Source organism: Puma concolor, unplaced genomic scaffold (genome assembly GCF_028749965.1).
Source record: "Puma concolor isolate L17-30 unplaced genomic scaffold, mPumCon1.1.hap2 unalloc_scaffold_26, whole genome shotgun sequence".
In the NCBI taxonomy this organism is placed as follows: Eukaryota; Metazoa; Chordata; class Mammalia; order Carnivora; family Felidae; genus Puma; species Puma concolor.
This window is the reverse complement of record NW_028240232.1, coordinates 223,438-246,953: the sequence shown is the minus strand read 5'-3', so window position 1 is coordinate 246,953 and position 23,516 is coordinate 223,438. Positions and strand designations below refer to the sequence as shown.

Sequence of the window (23,516 nt, the reverse complement as noted above, 5' to 3'; positions counted from 1 at the left end):
TGGTAGTTAAGGATGAGATATAAAATTAAGTCACCATTTCCCACAGAGTCGGCTTCATGACTCCTATACGTTGGGAAACTCTCCACTGTTTACATCAGGCACAAGGAACAGAATTTACAATTTTTGTGTGCTACATATTAATGTTTGTATCTGGCTCTTACAATTGATCTCCTTATGTAATAAGCTGATACTTAGTAGTTCCTGACTTTTTTTTTTTTTTTTTTTTTTTGACACAGAGTTTCTTACTCCTTTATTCCCTATGAGTAAATTAATGATCACTTCAGTGATTGGCTTGAGATAATTTTAAAAGTAGAGATTCTGTATATTTTTAAATCAATATTTAAAGACATTAACATGAAAGCATATTACAAAGATAGAAATTTGGGATTCTATAGGATCTCAGATTCATTTTTCCTTACTAGACCAAAAACAACTAAGACACTGCATTTGCACACATTATTATGTTTTGTCTAATTTGTAGATGACAAATATGTAAATAGAAGCTTCATGTCACTTTTGTTCTTTATTATCTTCTGGCTCTAAAAGTACAGAGCAGGGGCGCCTGGGCAGTCGGTTAAGCGTCCGACTTCAGCCAGGTCACGATCTCGCGGTCCGTGAGTTCGAGCTCCGCGTCAGGCTCTGGGCTGATGGCTCAGAGCCTGGAGCCTGTTTCCGATTCTGTGTCTCCCTCTCTCTCTGCCCCTCCCCCGTTCATGCTCTGTCTCTCTCTGTCCCAAAAATAAATAAACGTTGAAAAAAAAAAATTAAAAAAAAAAAAAGATGTTTTGCAGTACAGACAAGTAGTTTTTAAGTAAAGGGTATGTAAGTTAGATAGAAGGGAATGAAAGAACTGAGCAATATTTAATACTCATGAGGCATTACATGCACATGGAGAACATGTTCACTAAATACATGTTAGACTAAATGTATAAGAAGCGCTAAATATTTGTGATACTCTAACATTGCTTGAGGCACCAAATATTCAAGATGTGGTAAATATTTATGACACTTGTTCAAATGACTCTAATTTGGCAATCCATTGGTGACACCATTTTTAGGTCTTCTGTGTCCTCTGCTCAAGGAACACAAAACCTATGGCTCTTTGATGGCCTTAATGGCAAACTACAACTATTAACAACAGGTACTTGTCCTTGTGTCTTTCTTTTTTTGTTTTTGTTTTTGTTTTTTTAAGTTTATTTACTTTGAGATAGAGTGGGGGAGGGGGCAGAGAGACTGAGAGAGAGAGAGAGAGAGAGAGAGAGAGAGAGAGAATCCCATGCAGGCTCTGTGCTGTCAGTGCAGAGCCTGACATGGGGCTCGATCTCACGAACTGTGAGATCATGACCTGATACAAAGTCAAGAGTCAGATACTCAACTGACTGAGCCACCCAGGTGCCCCTAACCCTGAGTCTTTCTGAAAGGGTTTGTGTCACAGGCTAGAGCACTTTCCATCTGTGGTCCATCTGCTTGAATCTCAATTCTGGTCCTTATAACCACATCAGCAGCAGGAAAAACTAATGCTGCTGAACAGAGAGAGACACAAAACTTATTATGCACATCACACACCTTAGATTCAAGTAGTGTAGTCCTTCCATTCACTCTACCCTGAATTTGTTAATGTATTCCATATTTCTGCCCCATTTTTGCTGTGTGTTTTTATTTTATTTTATTTTATTTTATTTTATTTTATTTTATTTTATTTATTTTTTTTTTTGCTGTGTGTTTTTAAATGATTTAATACTGTGTGACTCAAACATTTTAACTGGGTCCATCAGCCTTTCTGTCCTGCGTACTCTGGGCTAGTACTTTGAGGCTACAATTGCAGAAAGTCTGTTTCCCTTGACACTCAGATTATGCATATCAAAGTACTGTTTGGAAGAAACCTCAGAGGATCAAGAATTTTTTATCAAGCATTGCACTTCAGTATATAGTGTAAATATCAAAAGTTAAAATTCCATACAATTTATCACGTATACAAGGACTACTTGGAGTAAAAGAGGGTATTAAAAATAATTCGTTAAAATTAATCTCCCTCAGTGGTAAACCATAACAATCTAGGATGTAAGATCACTCTGAAGTTAAACTCTAGGCTAGGAGTCAGCCAACTTTTCTATAAAAGTTTATAAACAATAGAAAATATTCTAGGTTTTGTAGGACTTATGATCTCTGTCACAACTACTCAGCTCCACCTTTGTATGGTAAAAGCAGCCATAAATAACGCACAAACTAATGGGCTGGATGTGTTCCAATGAAATCGTTTACACAAACGGAAGCAGATTTGGCCCAAGGGTCAGAGTTTGCCAACCCGTAGTTTAGACAATTAAAGTAGAAACACTTCCCCAATAAAATGGTAAAATGGCAGAGTAAAAAGGTAGTGATGGGAGAGTTGGAATAGAGCATTAAAATATAACTTAATGTACGAATTAGGAGCTTAGAGTCACAGTAATTGTTCACTAACCTGTAACAGTGGCCACTGCATCCATCAATGTGCTGAGCTCAACCTTCCCGTTAGCTACAAGGAAAGCCAAAATAAGGTAATAAGGCCAGAGAGCCACATATAAACAGACAAAAAATAGGGTAAATTGGGAAATAAGAGATCGAAGTTCATTAGCTCCACTGCTTTATCTGACTCAACTATAAGGATATAAACCCTGGATTTAAAGAATTAACTCCACATTAGTTGAGGGAGAGTCTTTATCTCTTGGACGAAATGGAGTCTTGAATGTACCTCTTGAATTTGAAGGCTGCTCTCCATCTTACTGGCAGGGTGAAAGGTCCCAGTGACTTATTTGGCTGTGTAGCCATTTATCAGCTTTGGTTCAGCCACATTTGTCAGAGGAGTCTTTGGGGACCACCTTTCTTGTCTTCTTACCTTTTCCCAATTTGTCTTTCTCTAGTTTCTGTGTCTATCACAACTATCTTGGGATTTTTGATCACACAAATTGGTGACCTGTTTCTTCTATTAACACTACATATACTTGTGTGTAAAGATAGGTATGTATTTCTCTTTAACCCTAAAAGACGGGTAGATATTTCAGAGAGTCTCCAAACTGAAAGGACTTGTGGTAACATCATAACTAGTCACAAAGGGGATTCAACAGTTCACTGAAAGCTAATGGGTTAATAAAAATTCTATGGGGCGCCTGGGTGGCGCAGTCGGTTAAGTGTCCGACTTCAGCCAGGTCACGATCTCACGGTCCGTGAGTTCGAGCCCCGCGTCAGGCTCTGGGCTGATGGCTCAGAGCCTGGAGCCTGTTTCCGATTCTGTGTCTCCCTCTCTCTCTGCCTCTCCCCCGTTCATGCTCTGTCTCTCTCTGTCCCAAAAATAAATAAACGTTGAAAAAAAAAAATTCTACATGATGAGTTGAATGTGTAGACTTGCTCTCCTATGTCCTAAGGCTTCATGAAGTCCTTGTGTAACACTAGGAATTATTTTTTTTTTTAAAGGGTAACGAGTCATAAAAAAAAAAGCAATAAACTTTAGAAGAATATTATGCCTTATTGGGAATAACTTGGAATGAGGATGGTTCTGAGGGGGGGGTTCAAGAGAAGGCCAAGTTTGCACCCGTGTGCTGAGTATGAACAAGTATTCCCTTGTATGCCACTGAAATTGGCCAGGATGTTGCTGGTTGTTTCAAAATGAGTATAATTTCTGCCAAACCTTCTTTGGAAAGCAGAAAACTGCATGAGTGATGATTAGGCAATTGTCTTTTTGCTTTGATAACATTTATACCAATGATTTGGAGCCCTTTGGTTATGTACTGCTCAAATGAAGTGTTAGAAGGCCAGCCTATATTTGACGTTCCTCTTGAAGACTTTCTGTCACTTTGAATTATTTGTATTTTTCACTGTTTTTCATTTGTTTAGTCTAATTATTCCATCATTCCATTCATTCTTCAATATTTATTGCCTCTAAATATAAGATGATGTACGTATGGTTTCTACTTACAAGAAAATCACAGTTCATAAACAAAGAAGAGTGATATAAAGACACTCCCTTTTTATACAATATGCTAAGTGTATAATAATATATGTGTGAATAGGATGAATTTTAAACTAAGAGGAAGAGTAAATAAAGTGAATTCCATGGATCAGGGAGCTCTGGGAAAGGTAAACTTTGAGATTAATTTTATGGGCAAGAATTGGCTGGTGAAATATGCCTAAGTATTTTTGTTCTAGGAGTTGGAGAGTATGTGGAAAAGGACAATTGGATAATCAAATCAGATGCCATGGTATAAGCATTAAATAACAAAGAAGATCTGTATATTAATTGAAGAAAATTTTATGAATTATCTACTAAATTTCAGGCACCATATGAGGCACTAAAGATTAAAATATATTTAATAATAAATTTAATATAATTTCTGAACAAGTCAGTTTCTGGGGTGAGACGGACAAGTAAACATACTGTAATAGAGTAGTTGGGTTGACATACAGCAAATGATAAAATCAGGAGATGCTCCCGCTAAAATTCATCCATTTATAGCTACTGCTTTGCAACAGGGTGGAGAGCCGACTATATAAGAATCTTGCCTATATCCAATACTATGGTTCAGACACCTCAGTGTTATAGGGCAATGTGGAAGCAGGAAATAATGTAAGATAAAGCTAAAAGGAAAGCAAGGGTCAGATCACAGATGTATGAAATAGTCAGCACTCCTAATTGGTAGGACTTGGTATTCAATGAGATGTGGCACTAAGGAAAAGTTGCAGTGAAAAATACCAATTCGGTTTTTTTTTAATATTTATTTATTTTTTGAGAGAGAGAGAAAGAGAAAACGAACAATTGGGGGAGGGGCAGAGAGAGAGACACACACAGAATCTGAAGCAGGCTGTAGGCTCTGAGCTGTCAGCACAGAGCCCAGCACGGGACTCGAACTCGTGGACAGCGAGATCATGACCTAAACCAAAGTTGGAGGCTTAACCGACTGAGCCACCCAGGTGCCCTGAAAAATGTCAATTTTTAAATTTGTTTTACTAAGAACATGATGGTGCCACCAGCTGAGAAAGGGAATGTATAATTAGGAGATAGTTTGGGGTAGGTATTTTTAAATATAGTGAATTTAAGATCTGAGGCTTTGCTGAGCAAGAATGAATTTGGCAGATACAACCCAACAGGAATCTGGATGTGGTTTTACCCAACCCATATTTGGGGAGGAATTTGGGCTGCAGAAAAACATCTAGAAGTTTTCAGCATATAATGACACTTGGAAATAGGAGTGTGGATAACACTGTCCACTGAGAATTGTAACACGGAATTGTAAAAGTTAAAGTGATTAATGGGCTTAGGACACAACTATTTGAGGGATACTAATAATACGGAAATTAGTCATATTTTTCTTCCTTCCTTTCTATTCGCCAGCCTATGAGATTCATTTTGCTCCTTGTAAATTCATTACTGGATCAGAAAGTAGTTATAATAGTTCTGTGTGTGATGCCTGGAATCCAAAAGAGAAGAGGTTAAAGATATGGGGCTTATAGAAATGAAGAGAAGCCTAGTTTCTTCTCTAAGCTTTGCAAAAATGTCATTTTGATACTAGGTAAAACTAATTATGGACACACTCATGTACAAGTGCAGAAAGTCTCCTGTAAGATACAGTAGTATGTGAAACACGCACCGGTAAGTGGTAGATTTTCTGTCACATCTTCGTGTTCCCTTTGTGTGAGCTTGATTCCCAAGTTTTCCAGGACAGTGTCCAGGGTATTCACCTTAACTCTGCCTGCTTAGGAAACATACAGGAACGAAACATGAAAAAAAAATGAGTTTAAAATATTAGAAATATATTTGTGAATGCGAATTGTTATCTGAATATATATACTTTGTCATTATTACAATAAAAAACAAAAGAGAAAATGTACTTCTGTGATTATTACTTTTCTGTATGAACTCCCATTTAACATGTCTAAGAGCATTAAATAATCAACAGAAAAATCAGAATTAGTAATTCGTCCTTTAAACCTTGAATGGAAGCCTGTATTATAAACAGCTCATGAAGGGATAGGCTACGTGATTTGATTATAACCAATATTAGAGAGAATAGGAATGAGCTTTGATGATAGGACCTCACTAATTTATTAACTAACTAATATTAAAACAGAGTGACGATCATAAGGTAACCTTAAAAACAAGCAGAATCTTAGCACTTTTTTAGATAAAATCAATCATTTTAAAGTGAACACCTCAGTGGAATTTGGTACATATTCACAATGTTGTACAAATATCACTTCCAGTTCCAAAACATTTTCATCATCCCCAAAGGAGAGCCCATACATATTAAGTAGTCACTCCCCACTCCCCTCTCCACCCAGCCCCCCGCAACCCTAACCTACTTTTTGTTTCTATGGATGTGCCTTCAATCTTCCTTCATAACAAGCTTTCCTTACACAACTCCCTAAAAATTCGGTAATTCTTTTCTTCATAATTTGCTGTGTATGATTAGGTTTTTGGGGTTGTGAGTATGGATTCCTAGCAAGATGGATTGAGACATGATAGCGTAAAATATTACGATGACGAAAGTAACTAAGTAACTGGGGTGCCTAGGTGGCTCGGTCGGTTAAGCATCCGACTCTTGATTTCAGCTCGGGTCGTGATCTCAGCGACGGGGAGTTCAAGCCCTGCGTCCGGCTCTGCACTGTCAGTGCAGGGCCTGCTTGGGATTCCCCTTCTCTCTCTCTCTCTCTGCACTCCCCCACTTACCATCTTTCTCTCTCAAAGTAAATAAACAAACTTAAAATGAAAGAAAGTAACTAAGTGATCTATACATAGGAAGCTAGACAGGACGCTGTCTAAATGATAAATGTGAACCTTGAAGATTTCAGATGTCTCTGCCTTTCTTATCAGGCTTTTAACCTACCCTGAGTGGATTTCACCCCATCCAGCATTGCATTCTGAAATACGTTTCCAGCAGCTATAGGAAAAGGAACAATTCATGTCAGAAGGGAAATGGTATGAACATCCACTTACTTATAACTTCAGTAAAACAACTGTAACTGAGTGGGACATGTGTTCTGTCTCAGTATTAAATTTAAAAAGAAGTTATGGAAAAGAAAACTGTCTCAGTGTGACAAATATATATATTTTCTGGCAAGTAGGAGACTGACAGCTGAGGGAAACACTATTCTGTTGAAACAATCACACCTTTCCTTTTTCTGTTCACTTCCCCTTTTATTTCTTTTCCTCGTCCCCTCCAGTTTCCTTCCTTTTCTTCCTGAGGATATAGGCTGATCAACTACCTGACACTCAGATGGCAAAGCTATGGCTGAAGGGTTTGGTAAACTGCAGACTAAATCCAAATGACAATGCCTTTTCCTAATCAATTTCAGGATTTTTCAGAAAGCCCTCGACAGGTAAAAATTTTAAATTGTTCACACGGGCCACAAAACCAAGTTCCCTAGAAAGTCTTTGTGGCTTCTGTATAGCTCACCATCAATTGGCAGAGTTTCCTGCAGCTTTTTAAGCTCCTCAGCTGTGAGCTCGATCCCCATGCTTCCCAGAACTTTCTCCAGATCACTGACATGAACCTTTTTTCCTTTGAAAATACAAGAACATTAATGTCTGAGAATAATCATTCCATGAAATGGTGAAAAATTCATTCTCATTATAATGCATCCCCCCCCCATTTGAGGAAATGGAAGGGGACAATGAGACACGTCTACACAGAATTATGGGGAAGTCACATAATAGAACATAACCCCTTAGTGTTTACAAAAGGAAGGTCTTTTATTTCTGGGAACAAGTCTGCTCTGCTGAGAACAAATTTGTTTTATAATTGGCCAGCAAATTAAGATACTAGATGAAAATAGTATAAATTCAGCTATCATTTATTGTATTTATTCTTGTCTCTGAATAATGTGACTTTTTTCTTCATAATGACAATAATTTGATCCTGTCAGGGCTTTACAATGTAACTGGAATAAGTGTACAATGCACAATATAATGATTCCACAACTCTAGACCTTAATCGGTGCTCATGATAACAAATGAACTCTTAATCCCATCAATTTATTTCACTCATCCCCTCCCCCACCTCCCTTCTGGCAACAATGTGGTCTCTATAGTTCAGAGTCTAGTTTTTTTTTGGTTTGTGTTTCTGTTTTTTTTTTGTTTGTTTGTTTGTTTTTTAAATTTTTTTTAATGTTTATTCATTTGTGAGAGAGAGAGAGAGAGAGAGAGAGAGAGAGAAATACAGAGCGTGAGTGGGGGAGGGGCAGAGAAAGAGAGGGAGACACAGAAGCTGAAGCAGCTCCAGGCTCAGAGCTGTCAGCACAGAGCCCAATGAGGGGCTCAAATTCATGAACCATGAGATCGTGACCTGAGTCGAAGTCGGATGCTTAATTGACTGAGCCACCCGGGCACCCCATTCCTTTGTTTCTTAAATTCCACATGAGTGAAATCAAACGGTATTTGTCTTTTTCTGGCTGATTTATTTCACTTAACATTGTATCCTCTAGATCTACTTAAAAGTAATTTCTTATTGAAAGATTGAGCGACATTGGCAAAAACAGCTGAGCAGTGAGTGGGTTGCTTCATGAAACTATCCTTCCACCGGAACACAATGAGTGAGAAAGAACTATCAGAATCAACTTCCTTAGAACTCTGGAAAATAGTCAAAGTTTGGTACCTCAACCAAGTGAAAGCAGAATTGAGAAAAAGGTGACTTATAGTAAGAGAGCTTTGTGGCATTTTGACCCCCTTCCCCAAACTGTTTTTGATCATCCATCCCTGTGAGCAAAATATTTTCCAGGACAAAAGTGACAGTCTCTTATTTACCTGTAAAAGGTTTCATTCCATCCATGTGCGTTCTCATTTCAACCTTCCCATGAACTGTAAGAAAATGTAAATCAAATACATAGTGGCATTCACTGAGAAATGCAAAACAGGAAGCACAATGGCATTCATTGGCTACTTTTTATCCCCCACCTACCCCAAGGAGCACAAAAGGACATGGAAAATAATCACTCTGCTTGTTATAAAGGTGCCCGTTTTAACAACTGCTTTCATCCATTGTCATATGGCAAAACGCTAAAGGTGTGAGATTCAAAAGTCACCTCTTTTCATCAGACTTTGTTTTTAGCTTTACACTTTGGAAAACCAAAGATGATTTGGGCCACGCCAGGGAAAACAAAATTTAAAACTGGGATCTTATTCACCACTGTTTTAACGGGACTTTTGAAATGATCTCTTTCTTTACTGAGATTCTAATTACTATTTCCTTTCATGTTCACTGACCCAGGCAGACCAGTTTACTCTTGATTTGCATGACGTACGATTTGCTTGAGGGCAATATTCATTTTGAGCTTAACTTCCCAACTCTAATGATTTGCATAGTTTTCGTAGTAGACATAGTAGACAAATTGAATTTCATACAAATTAATATTTAAAAAGACATTAATATGGTAAAGAACAGAAATATCTCACGAATAGATGATTTTTGAGATCTATATTTTGCCAAGAAAGAAAAACGACCTAAAAAACTGTCACTGTTGGTAAGTTACTTGAAAAATTCCTGATTTTAGATTGTAAGTAATAAATTACAGTATACAGTATCTAAAAACCCCTATACCATGGAAAATTTACAAATGAAGGTCCTGGATAACTCAAAAAGATTTACTGAAGTATTAGAAGTACGCAGTGACTCTTAGCAGAAGCTGTGTGACACTTACATGTACACAATAACAAGTATTAGAACAGTGAGCAGGATAAATATACATTTATTCATTGGTTGCTAAATCTAGGCTAAACGAGAATCTTCCTTGTTTTTCTTCTGGATCTTTTGAGGCAGAACATTCCAAAAGTTATTTCTGTAGTAAAACCAATTAGTGAGGTCAGGAAAGCATGAAGATATGTGTCAGTTTTACGGGGCCACCGGAAATTCTCAGAAACAAAGATGATAACACCTATTTGGTGTAAAATTCGCTATTTAACTTGGGTCCCATTTCAACTGAATCTTGCCCTCTCCAGTAAATTCATATCTCCGTCCTGACAGACACAGTATGAGAAAAGCTTTGCCCTAAATGGGGTCTTTCTGTCCCAAATGATATAATTGGGGCTCTATGCTTGAGCCTTAATCTTTCACAAAACTTCTTTTTAAGCTCAATACTGATGGTAACTCTTCAGATGAGCAGATCACCAATAAGCAATAACTTAAAAATTTTAACTCTGGGGGTGCCTGGGTGGCTCGGTCGGTTAAGCATCCGACTTCAGTTCAGGTCGTAATCTCACGGTTCATGAGTTCAAGCCTGCATCAAGCTTGCTGCTGTCAGCACAGAGCCCACTTTGGATCCTCTGTCCACCCCCCTCTTTGTCCCAGCCCCCGCTTACGCTCTCTTTGTGTCTTTCAAAATAAATAAATTAACTTAAAAAAAATTCTAACTCTGATTTAAAGAAAAAAGGATTAATCATTCCACATGTCCATTTTATTTCATGTGTACTTTTTAATCTCACAATGATTTTCATTATGTTGGTTGATCTGAAATTATTATTTTAAAATAAGGAACAGAAATCATTGGCAATACCAGAGGATAGTTTCAAATAATTGCTATATTTCCACCCATAATTCTGCTTTTTTTAGCAATATGAAAAAAAATTCCACCATAATCTCAAATAGACAAAAAATAGTTTTCTATTATGAAAGCTGATTGTTCCATATCTAGTCTCATTCACGGATACACCATTGCAAGCAAAGAAAACAAGACAGTGAAGACCACTTGCATGGTCCTTCTAGTACACTACCAGAGGTAAAAATTAGAGAATAAATCAAATGAATTAACAAAAATATTTTTAAGGGTACACTGCTTATCTTACACAATGACGTGAATAAATGCACCTTAATAAGATGAGCAAGTATTGATTCATCTAAGGTTATATGATAGTTAAGGCATGTTCCAGACAGATACTTCTTAGCCCTACTATAACGTTCTCAGGCTGATATTTAACATTTGCTTATTTAGCTTGAGAATTCTTTTAGCCCCAATTCAGAATGTACTAAACTTGAGACTTTGTCTCTAGCCCATCAAGGGAGATTAGAGCTTTGGGAACAGTCAGTCCTTGGACCATGGAATCCAGCTCAGAATGATGGGATGTAAGCAGAGGCATAGGTGGGGCCGCTGAGCATTCAGACATTCCACACATTCAGGCCTGAGTGGTTACTGTTCCTTTTCCCCTCAAGGGTATCTGGAAAACTTGGTCCTATTCTTTTGGTGCAGGAAATAGGTCCTACACTTCATATTCCTCCTTTATCATGCTTTTTTTTTCTTTTAAGAGAGAGAGAGTGAGCGCGCGTGTGCACGAGAGAGACAGAGAGAGAGAGAGAGAGAGAGAAAGAGAGACAGAGAGAGAGAGACAGTCCAAAGCAGGCCACACTCTGCACAGAGTTGGATGCAGGGCTCGATCCCACATCCCTGGGACCATGACCTGGGCCGAAATCAAGAGTTGGACGCTCAACAGACTGAATCACCCAAACGCCCCTATTCTGCCTTTCTACGTGTCCTTGAAAATGGTGAGGCAAAGACAGAAATGCTATTTTAATAACCTCCCACTTAGGGGTACCTGGCTGGCTCAGGTGGTAAAGCATGCAACTCTTGATCTCAGGTTGTGAACTGAGCTCGACACTGGGCCTAGAGCTTACTTAAAAGAAATTAAAAATAATTTCCCACTTCGGGCTCTGCTCTCTTTTCTCTATAATTTTTAAAAATTTTTTCTGTGTTAAAGTTTCTTCTATTTAATGCACCCCACTCCCTTCCCTCCACAGCAGTGTCTCTCTCTAATTTTGTTCAGTTCTAATAGCGGCCTTGGCCTTGGCCATACTCCAAGTGGAAATGAAGTTACTGAAAATGTCAAGGGGCAAAACATGTTTACTTCCAGTCTGAGTCATCTTTCATGTTTTCCGTCTTCTTAATGCCAAAGTAGAGTTTTCAGAGATTCTTTTATAGAAGCTCAGATTAACCGATTCAAACGTATCTTAAATACTCACCGTCGGCTGGTAGGTCACGTGTCAGATCATTAATTTCCTCTTCTGAAAGGTTCATCCCCATAGTTTGCAAAGGAGAATCCATTTTATCGACATCAATAATCTCTCCTTGTGAAAAAGTAAAGAATACGGGGAAAACTCACTGATTCCAAAATGTGACCACTCGCATTACTCATAGTGCATTAATGATTATCAGTCTCATGGGGAAAACAAGATTTAATATAGTCTATTCACATATATCAAGGGGGTCAATAAGGATGTTAGAATTCGAATAGAAATCTTCCAGGTGAATGAGCAATTTTCAAATCTTTCACAGCAAGTGGTAAAATCAAACTGTGGCTGACAATGAGGGTTTTTGTTTTTTTTTTTCCTGAACTCCCAGATTAGATGCCTCAACTCCTGACAAAAATCGATCATCAAGTTCTGTTTCCATTTATGTGGAGGACGATGTTATTCAGACCAACCTTCCTCTGGAAACTGAAATCTTGGATAAAATGTAAAAAGCATCTCCTCAAAAGTGCTAAAGAGCTGATAAGAGAGTACGTTACTAGTGCAAAGCCTCATCAAAAGTAGGAACCTAGGGAGGTAAGCAGAGCCCTGGTACTGCTTCTGTTCTAAATATACTTGCTCCATCTGGATTTGAACTGTCATGTTGATGACCTCATGGAGTGTGGGTGATTCTGTCCAAGTGCCCAGCAGAAGCAAAGGCAAGTATTCCTTGGGAACATGCTTCCATCCTCACCCTCAAAGGTTTCTTTCTATAATTTTCCAAGGAAAATAGCTCACACTCAAAAGAATCAAACACAGAGCGAAACAAGCTACTTGAGAGAGAATAAGCAGAAATAACAGGCAGCAGCAACATGCTCATAAAAACTTTAGATTTAGAAGTTATCAGGCACAATGAGAAAAAATGAAATCTGGCCTTTTGTAGCAACGTGGATGGAACTGGAGAGTGTGATGCTAAGTGAAATAAGCCATACAGAGAAAGACAGATACCATATGGTTTCACTCTTATGTGGATCCTGAGAAACTTAACAGGAACCCATGGGGGAGGGGAAGGAAAAAAAAAAAAAAAAAAAGAGGTTAGAGTGGGAGAGAGCCAAAGCATAAGAGACTGTTGAGAACTGAGAACAAACTAAGGGTTGATGGCGGGTGGGAGGGAGGAGAGGGTGGGTGATGGGTATTGAGGAGGGCACCTTTTGGGATGAGCACTGGGTGTTGTATGGAAGCCAATTTGACAATAAATTTCATATATAAATAAAAAATAAATAAATAAATAAATAAATAAATAAAGAAGTTATCAGTCACAAGTTACAAAACTATTGTGCTTCCTATGTGTAAAGCAATGGAAAACAAGCTAAAAGTATCTGCATCTGCAGGAGATAGGAAACAATACAAAATGACCCAGGATAGCCGAAAAAGAGAAAAAAATGCTTAGAAATGAAAAGAAGGGGGAAAGAGGAGGAAGGAGGGAGGAAGGAAACAAGACAGCTGTATGGGAACATGAAGGGGACCTTGAACCACATGGAACTCATCCTCTACCCACTAGTGAATCTAGGGCTGCGGGAAAGTCCTTTGGGACAATCCTTGGTTTAGTGCCAAGTAGCGGTGGTGTGTCTTTCCCGAGCTTCCTAGTGGGCAGCTCACGGTGTCTATGGGGCACTCTTACTGGTGCACACCGTGCATATGGCATTGTCTGCACCCACGGAGGCCGGAGCTACAGCCAAGTGGGTACATCACCACGTGGTTAAATCTTGACTCACAATAACGCGGATCTGTATTGAATGTGGAAGATTTCGATGTTAAAGTTGAAAGGGTAGTCAGTATTTCTATACCACAGAAAACAAGAAATAAGGGTGCATGATATGCTTTCATATTTCTTCATTATGTTGGGATTTAAACTTGGCACAACAGTAAACACGTACATGTGATAAGTCCTCTCATAATACAAGTGGTTTTCAAACCCTAACAAATCAATCTTCTCACCAGGAAATATGTTACACAGCAAATGGAAAATGAAAGAAAAAAAAAAAAAAACAAGACAAATACACTCCTACTAAAAGTCACACAAAAAAGATGTTTCTATAAAGAACAGCCAGAACTGGGCGGGGTGGACAAGGGAGCGTGTGTGTGTGCGTGTGTGTGTGTGCGTACAAGGGCTGAGGAGTGAGGGGTTAGGTCTACTCATATCAAAAGACTATAAAGCTGTTATACTCAACACAATTTAGAGCATGAATAAGCAGACCAATAGAACAGAATGGAAATTCTCAAAATAGACAAGTGCACATAGAAATCAAGTATATAGTTAGGATGGCATCTCAAATTCAAGGATGTGGTGACAGACTTTTAAATAAATGATTTGGGACACCTGTAGAGCCGTTTTCAAAAAGATAAACTAGATTTGTATTTCCCGATGGAATGCAATGTGAAATAAACAGTATTACTTATGAAGTATTCTTGTCAAAAAATGTTGAAGATGAAAATAATTAAGCCATCAGAGCTGACTCCTGGTTTATGAGGAATACGGACAACAGAGAAACGAGAGATGAGAAAACAGACAAAAACGGGTAAATTTAGTAGATGGGAAATTTTTCTTTTTTTAGTATATAGAAATGCTACCAGACGATCGGCAACCCAGTTTCTAAAAAAAAAATCAGTGCCTAAAAAGAAAAGACAAAGAAGGTAGAGGAATAGCTGTAGAGTACGTGAGATTTAAGTGTCATAATAGATGCAGTGTGTAAAGCTTGTTGGGTTCTTTATTTGAATAAGCTCACTGTAAAAAATATTTTAAAGAAGGGAAATTTAAAAATAAACTGTATAATGGTATTGCAGTCATGTAAAAAAATCCATACTTTTTAAAAAAAAATTTTTTTTTTTAACGTTTTATTTATTTTTGGGACAGAGAGAGACAGAGCATGAACGGGGGAGGGGCAGAGAGAGAGGGAGACACAGAATCGGAAACAGGCTCCAGGCTCTGAGCCATCAGCCCAGAGCCCGACGCGGGGCTCGAACTCACGGACCGCGAGATCGTGACCTGAGCTGAAGTCGGACGCTTAACCGACTGCGCCACCCAGGCGCCCAAAAAAATCCATACTTTTAAGAAGATGTGTACTGAAGTATATAAGGACTAAATGAAAATTTGCTTTGAAATAAATAAGAGGGGCGCCTGGGTGGCTCAGTCGGTTGAGCATTGGACTTCGGCTCAGGTCGGGATCTCGCGGTTTGTGAATTCGAGCCCCGCGTCAGGCTCTGTGCTGACAGCTCAGAGCCTGGAGCCTACTTTGGATTCTGTGTCTCCTTCTCTCTGCTTCTTCCCCGTTCATGCTCTGTCTCTGTCTGTCTCTCAAAAATGAATTAAATAAATAAATAAGAAGCAAGTGAGATGAATCTTCATAACTGTTGAATCTAGGTTCATTCTATTATTCTTTATTCCTTATCATTCATTATATTATTCTTCCTACTTTGTATATATTTGGAAATGCTCATTAGAGCCAAAAGGCAGAAAGAACCCAGATGCCCATCAAAGGATGAGTGAATAAACACAACATATACACATACAACAGAATGTGTTATTAGGCAACAAAAAGGAATGAAATTGTATACGCATGTTCACAGAACATATTCACCATCACTAAAATGTGGAAGCAACTCGAGTATCCACTGATGGATGAATGAATATATATACCTATAGTAGAATATTATTCAGTCTTAAGAAGGAAGGAAATTTTGACATATGTTACAACCTGGATGAAACATGAGGACAGTAGGGTAAGTAACATAAACGAGTCACGGAAATAGACACTGCATGATTCCACTTATATAAGGTATTTAGATTAGTCAAAACCATACAGACAGAAAGTAGAAGGGTGGCTGTCAGGGGCTCGTGGCAGGGGAGAATGGGAAGTGTTTTCGTTTTTGTTTTTGTTTTTAACGGTTATTTACTTTTGAGACAGAGAGAGACAAGGCATGAACGGGGGAGGGGCAGAGAGAGAGGGAGACACAGAATCGGAAACAGGCTCCAGGCTCTGAGCCGTCAGCACAGCGCCCGACGCGGGGCTCGAACTCACGGACCGTGAGATCGTGACCTGAGCCGAAGTCGGACGCCTAACTGACCAAGCCACCCAGGCGCCCCTAATGGATACAGAGTTTTAATTTTACAAAATGAAAAGAATTCTGGAGACGGATGGTGGTAGTCATTGCACAAAAAATGTGAAGGTGCTTAATAACACTGAACTGGACACTTAAAAACGGTTAAGGTAGTAAACTTTATGTTATGTGCATCTTACCACCATAAATAAATTGGAAAAAAGGAAGAATGGAATACTGATACGTGCTACAATATAGATGAACCTGAAACCGTCATACTAAGTGAAAGAAGCTAATCATAAAGACTACATACTATCCCGCTTATATGAAATGTCCAGAATAGGTAAATCTATAGGGACAGAAAATAGATTAGTAAGTTGCCTAGGGCTCGTAGGGTGGTGGGGAGAGAATAAAAGGGTGATAGCTAAAGGATATAGGGTTTCGTTTTGGGGTGTTCTGGGTATTCACAGAGTCCTTTGATAAAGCTACTAACTATAATGAAATTGTAATTAGTCCCAATAAAGTAAATGATAACCCAAAAAGGGACATTCGGTGCCTCAGACTAGAAGGACATGGGGGTAGAATGGGGAGACGACAAAGAAGAAATTGGAAGAAAATAAGGGAAGTTTCGGTCTCGATCTCTGCATTGTCTATGAAACCATCTTTCTACCATGTCACTGAGACTTGAACAGACTGCAACAGATTACAAGGTTCCTTGAGCGGAGCACCTGGGTGGCTCAGTTGGTTAAGTGTCTGACTCTTGATCTCAGCTCAGGTCATGATCTCATGGTTCGTGGAATTCAGTCCTGCGTTGGGCTCTGTGCTGACAATGCAGAGCCTGCTTGGGATTCTCTCTCTCTCTCCTCGCTCTCTGACCCTCCCCCACTGTCTCTGTCTCTCAAAAATAAACTTTAAAAAGAAAGAAAAGTCCTATAAAACTTACAACACACAATATTTGAGTGGGAAAATTGATCTGAAGACATAAATCTGAGTATTTTGAGGATATAGGGATGATGGGGGAAAGGAAGTTTTTTCAGAGAGTGTTAAATGAAATAATGAACTACAAACAGAACTTCATTCTGCTCCCTGGAGTTTATAAAAATGAAGAAATAGGACTTTTACATTAGGAATTAATCCCTCCTTAAGATCTGCAAATATCTTCTGAGTGCTTTAGAAATTCTGGTATGCGTGTTCACAAGCGCTAACTCCCTTCAAAGACACAGTTATTTCTAAAATCCTCACCATTAAGTAGCAGGTTTTCGGTCAGCTTTTTCTGTTCCTTTTCTGGGAGCTTAATCCTCATTTCCCCCAGAATGCTGTCCAAATTACCCACATTACCCTTCCCACCTTAGGAACGCAATAGGGATGGGAAATAAGAAAAATGGAATGTTTCTACAATATTAAAAATGCATTCGTTTCTGTGTATTATTAACTTAATTAGCCCGTGCTAAGGATATGAAAAAAGAGAGAAAGTGTAATTTATGTCTTCATAGTATCATTTAACATTTTAAATAGGAGTACCAAGACTCATTTGACTTTTCTAATTATCTGGAAAAATTTAATAGGATGGGTAAAACTAGAACCTGTCGCCTTTCACCTTATCTTGGGACAACTTGAGACAGCAAAAGGTGCCTAAGGTATATTTTAGCACCTTAGGGCTATTAGACCACAGATCTCATTGCTACAGACAAGAACAGGAGCCATTCTCATTTTCCTGAACTCCCAGGTCACTTCCACTGAACCATTGCCAGTACTTCACTTCAATGTCTGCGGTATAGACCTAGATTTGATTTTCCAATTTAAGATGCTTTTTCATCTTACTTCCATGCTCCCTATCCCTCTGACTCTTCTCTGGCCTTTTGTGGCCTGTGGAAACCTCAGCATTACTTATGATTCACAGTGAAAGAAGTTGTTGATATAATAAACTTAATATAAGTTTTTAGGATAGCATTCATTTCTATTTAGAGATGTGTTCTGTGAGTTTTTAAAATGTCTTCTTAGTGCCAAATTAGTGGCTTTCGAGAGTCTTTCCATCACTTCCTAAGCCCAAGATTTCCCAAGTGGTTCAATGCTATATTAAATGCGCAGCATTAATTTGTAGATTCTGTCTCATATTTTTAGGTTCCTTTTCTGTAAGATTCAACCTCATGTTTTCCAGAACAGTGATTGTTGTTATATCAACATGATTGTTGATATCAATCATCCTCACCCCTAGGAAACTGAAAGAAATAACACCAAAATGTAGTCACTCTTAAATGTGACCAAAACTATTAATTCGTGGATAATATATAGTTACAAGTTCTAGCACAAAAAACATAGCTAACTACATTGTTCAAATATTTAAAATATGTTCAATAATAGAGTTAGAATAAAATATCTTCCTTTGGTCAGTCCATAGAGCAGAAAGCTTTAAAGGTAATCGGTGAGCTACTCAGTGAAATACACTAGTGGGGATAACAAATTTCATCCTTCCATCCAATAAGCATGATTTTTTTGTGGATGATACCCAGAGAAAAATATCTTTTTCTGAGTAAATTTCTTTAACCATTACTAATTTTTTTGTTTATTAATCACTTTTCAGACTAGACTTATTTTCTTCTTTGCCACAAATTATAAACTTTTCAATAAGTTATGGAACTCTATCCCCCAGGATAGAACATACATTGTCTGCAAAAGTATGGGCGGATTAAAAGAAGCATAAATATGCTATCAAAATATCTGAAAAGTGGCAAGTATCAAAATTTAACATCTTATGTATATTTTCATCTTTAAAGGCCTTCATTGCACAGCAAAGGAAACCATCAACAAAACAAAAAGGCAACTACTGAATGGGAGAAGGTGTTTGCAAATGATATATCCAGTAAGGGGTTAAAATCCAAAATATGCAAAGAACTCATACGACTGAACACCGAAAAATGACAAATAATCCAATTTAAAAACGGGCAGAGCACATGAATAGACTTTTCCAAAGAAGACATGTAGATGGCCCACAGACACATGAAAAGATGCTCAGCATCACTAATCATCAGGAAAATGCAAATCAAAACCCAATGAGATATCACTTCACACCAATCAGAATGGGTAGTATCAAAAAGATAAATAATAAGTCCTGGTGAAGGTGAGGAGAAAAGGGAGCCCTTGTGCACTATTGGTGGGAATGTAAATTGGTGCAGCCACTCTGGAAAATAGGAAGGAGGTTCCTCCAAAAACTAAAAATAGAAGTACCATATGGTCTAGTAATTCCACTTCTGGGTATTTACAAGAAAAAAATGGAAACGCTAATTTGGCAAGATACTATGCCGTTTTGTTTGCTGCAGCATTACTTACAATAGCCAAGACGGGGAAGCAACCTAGGTGTCCATTAACCGATGAATGGATAAAGAAGAGGTGGTACACATACACATAACGGAATACTACTCGGCCGTAAAAAAGAATGAAATCTTGCCATTAATGACAACATGGATGGACCTGGAGGCTATTATGATAAATGACGTAAGTGAGACAGAGAAATACAAATATCATATGATTTTGCTTACTTGTGGAATCTAAAAAGTATAACAAACAAACAACAGACTCATAAATAGAGAGAACAGGTGGTTGCCAAAGTAGAGGTGGGTGGGGGATTAGGTGAAATAGAAGATTAAGAGGTGCAAACTTCTAGTTATAAAGAAAATAAGTCAGAGGGATGAAAAGTATAGCATAGGGAACAGAGTCGATAATGTAATAACTATGACAACAGAAGGCAACTACACTTACCATGGTGTTTCATAATGTGTGTAATTGTTGAATCGCTATGTTGTCCACACGAAACTAATGTTATATGTCAGTTATCCTTTGATTTAGAATAAATTAATGAAAAAGGCCTCTGTGCCAACCATCAGCCTATCCTGATAGATGTATCAGCTTTAAGAAGCATACAAATCAAAATCTCACCAAAATTCGTTATTAAGCAACAGAGAAGCCATCATTTCACAAAGTCAGACTTTACCTTTCCATACAGTACAAATATACTCTCAATGATTTTTAAAAATATATGAAACGGAGAAAATAAGGCCACTCTTCATTCACTGGCACCTAAGGCACTTATTGCTGGCCCTCTAACAGGCAGAACCCCTCCCATCCATTTATTCTTTGTAATTTCTCATTTATTTCCATTTCATACTTTTCAATGCCTTCCTTTTCCTCTTCTCATTTTAAAATTTCAGAATCACAGTGTATTCAAGAATAATAGCCAGGATTTCTCAACCATGGTCGCAGGATTTCTGACTAAAGCCACCTCATTCCCAACTAAGAATGAGAGGACCCCGTAGGTATGTCTTCGTAAGAGAAAACAGTCATTACCTTGTAAAAGATTTTTTTGGACAATCTTTTTCACTTAGATATGAAATAGAATTGTTAGAGAAATTCTCACCATCGACTGGCAGATTGTTCACCAACTCTCCCTGTTTCTTATCTTTGAGTTCTATCCCCATGTTTCCTGGAACTTTTTTCATGTCATTGACCTCAACCTCTCCTTCAAAGCAAAAGAAGGGAGACTTCTGGTATTACTGTGAATGATGTCGTGATTCCACACAATTAAAAAAAAAAAATTGCCTTTGTAGCATTACAGCTAACTGCTGAATGAAAAGAGACCCAGCCTAAAAAATAGGCCTTTGGGCCTACAGAGGTTTCTTGTTATTTCTAGTATAATCTCTGAATGATAGGCAGGGCAACAGAGCATGCGATTATGAGTATAAACTTCGCAGTGCATTAGAATGATACAGATTGCTGATCTAAATAGTTTTCTCAGCACTTTTATTGCTTTGAGATCGCCTCTAACTTTACCAAAACTTTCCTTCACTTTTTACTGTGTTAAACTGGAATTTAGCTTTCCGCCATAAAAGAAGGTATGCTAATTATTGGCAGAGATTTCAGATAATGACTTGGGAAACAACAAAGAGCGCTGAAGTTTTATTGCTAAAAGTTCTGATAATCTATTATCTAACTGTAGGCATTTATACATAAACATTTTTATAAGATGTGTAAGACAGATTTTAAAAGTCCATGCAATCATGATGTGGAAAGAGCATTATATTGTAATTTAGTGGAAAGAATTTGGTTCTTAGATTTCTAGTAGCATCTTACTCTTAGTTGTTATTCTATTACCTGTTTTGGCTTTTATTCCATCCATTCCATCCATTAAGATACCAACATCAAAGTTCCCATTAGCTGTTAAAAAAAAAAAAAAAAAAAAAGACTTAGTTGGGATCCAGAAAATGATAGAGCTTTAGAATGAAAACATAAAGTACCCATACTGTAAAAAAGCTTAAGGCAGAGTCCAGTATTTCCACTATTTTATTTGAGTCCATTTTTAATTTTTAATTTCAGGCTTTCTGGGGTTCAATTTGTATTTGCAAAATGGACTCGGAGTCTAGGAAAAACATTTTATGATGCCACACTAGTTCATAAACTCTACAGGACAGTTCATGCTCTCTGTGTTCATCTTTGTTCTGGCAGGGACAAGACTCATGCAGGTACCAAGAGTAAAAGAAGTAAAGGCCATAATTCTCATCTCTTGTCTTTTACTAACATACTTTCTCCTCTTCTTTCTTAATCACTGCGTGCATTTCAGTATGGCTGCTGACTAATTATTACTCTACCACTGCAGTAATTGCTATTAGTTCTTTATGACTCCAAATAATTATTATTTTTTCTTATTCTTTTCTGCTCTTTTCAGTTTATCTCTTGATTCATCTTTCCATACTCATGAATTATTCATTTATTAATTCATACATAAAGGGAGACAGATATAAAGCCTCACTCCAAGGAACCACCAAACAGACCAAATAATGACAGTTCTTAGGCAATAAGGCTTTGAAAGAGCTCCAGTTCCCCTCTGCTCCCTCCAGTGGTTTCCAGGCTACTAGTTTTCACTGCAAATAGAAAATGTTATTTTTCAAGGCTATTACGGAGCTGTAAGACAGAGGATGGGAATAGGGCAAATTAAAATATCACAAAGCTCACTATTCTTACTGAGATTCAGTCTTTTTTCTCTTAAATCCTCCCAGATTGCAGCAAACCTTTGGTTAATTTCCAGTTCTGAAAATGTTAATTTTGACCATTTTTGCCAGTTTGCTCATTGCTCTTATGGAGGAGAGAGTTTTTCGGTGGTTCCTATTCTGCCTTTTATCTGACATCCCCAAGTGAGTTTCTGAAGCTAAAAATAACCTCTGGCAATTGTTGATAGTCCCACTTAGTTATTTTTTTCCAGATGTCCCAGGGAAACTTAAAAGCATAAAGAAAATAAGCAAATAAAAAACTAACTACATGTTTTTCATTGGTACACAGTAGTACTTGAAAATTAAGGAATGATTCAATAAAAATATCTTTTGGGGAAAAAAAAAACTCACCCTATCAGAAGGGTATAAAACCCATGGCAAAGACATAACTAAATAGTATATGAATCATGTGAAAAAAAATATTTTTTCAGGTAAGAGGCAGTATTCAGTAAAATGTTTCTAGGTGATATTGCTTGACCTCAGTGGATTGTGCTCAGCTAAATATATTCTTTTTTGGTTTATTTAAAGTGGGGATTACTTTGTGATGCATCACACTTCAATCCTAATATTTTATTTAATACATACAATACTGACCTTGAATCGTGAAGTCTGGTCCAAGGATATGATGATCCATGCCTATATAGAAGTGGCAAAAATGTCATTCATATTGGCTGAAACCAAAGCCCTTGTTCCTGTGAAAACTACTAACCTGACTGAGGCCCCAGCAACATTCTCAGCCTCTACTAGAATACTAAGAATTGTGATACACTAGACATTAAGTTCCTTGGGTCAAGGACTATGTCTGTATTTCGTGGTCATTGTATTTCTGGCACTGAGCAGAATACATGCTATATAGTGCTCAGTAAATATTTGTTAAATAAACGAATAAGTATCAACTTTAGATTAATATATTGAGAGAAAAAATAATTCTTATTTCAGCTACATAAGTCCTATAAAAAATGTCAGCTGCAAAACCCAAATTTTCATGAAGGCATAATGATATCTAAATCACTCACCATCAACTGGTACATCTGAAGCATCTGAAGCAACTCGTACATCATTAAGTTCCTCAGCTGTAAGTCTGATTGCCATGTTTTCAAGAATAGAGTCAAGGTCATGGTCATCATCTTGCAACCCAACAAAAGAGAAAGATACGAGGATATTAAAATAAAAATCAAAATATAATATAAATTCCTAATGTATGGTGGTATCAATTTCATCATAAAAAAAAGAGGCTAAGGACATTTAAATTTTTAAAGAGAAATACTAATGGACTAAAATTATCTATTCATTTATACCCAAAATATCCCACACTGAAGATAAGCTTACATAACACAATACATCAGAATAAGGCTGAGACACCACTCAGGTTAATTTTAGCAGCAAAAACTGCAAATATAATAGTTATTTTTTATATAAACAT

The 23,516-nt window shown here is 37.6% G+C and overlaps 1 protein-coding gene across 1 annotated transcript; it reads right to left on the bottom strand.

Moving 5' to 3' along the window:
• Positions 1-1,398: 1,398 nt before the first annotated feature.
• Positions 1,399-23,217, bottom strand: LOC147571467 (uncharacterized). Its single transcript, XM_086696353.1, has 9 exons — positions 23,110-23,217; positions 22,688-22,729; positions 11,973-12,077; positions 8,771-8,824; positions 7,425-7,529; positions 6,855-6,908; positions 5,619-5,720; positions 2,459-2,512; positions 1,399-1,523 (listed from the first exon to the last, which is right to left on the bottom strand). The coding sequence occupies exons 1-9, from the start codon at positions 23,183-23,185 to the stop codon at positions 1,399-1,401; spliced, it is 717 nt and encodes a 238-aa protein (XP_086552479.1). The 5' UTR covers positions 23,186-23,217.
• Between the last annotated feature and the right edge of the window lie 299 nt (positions 23,218-23,516).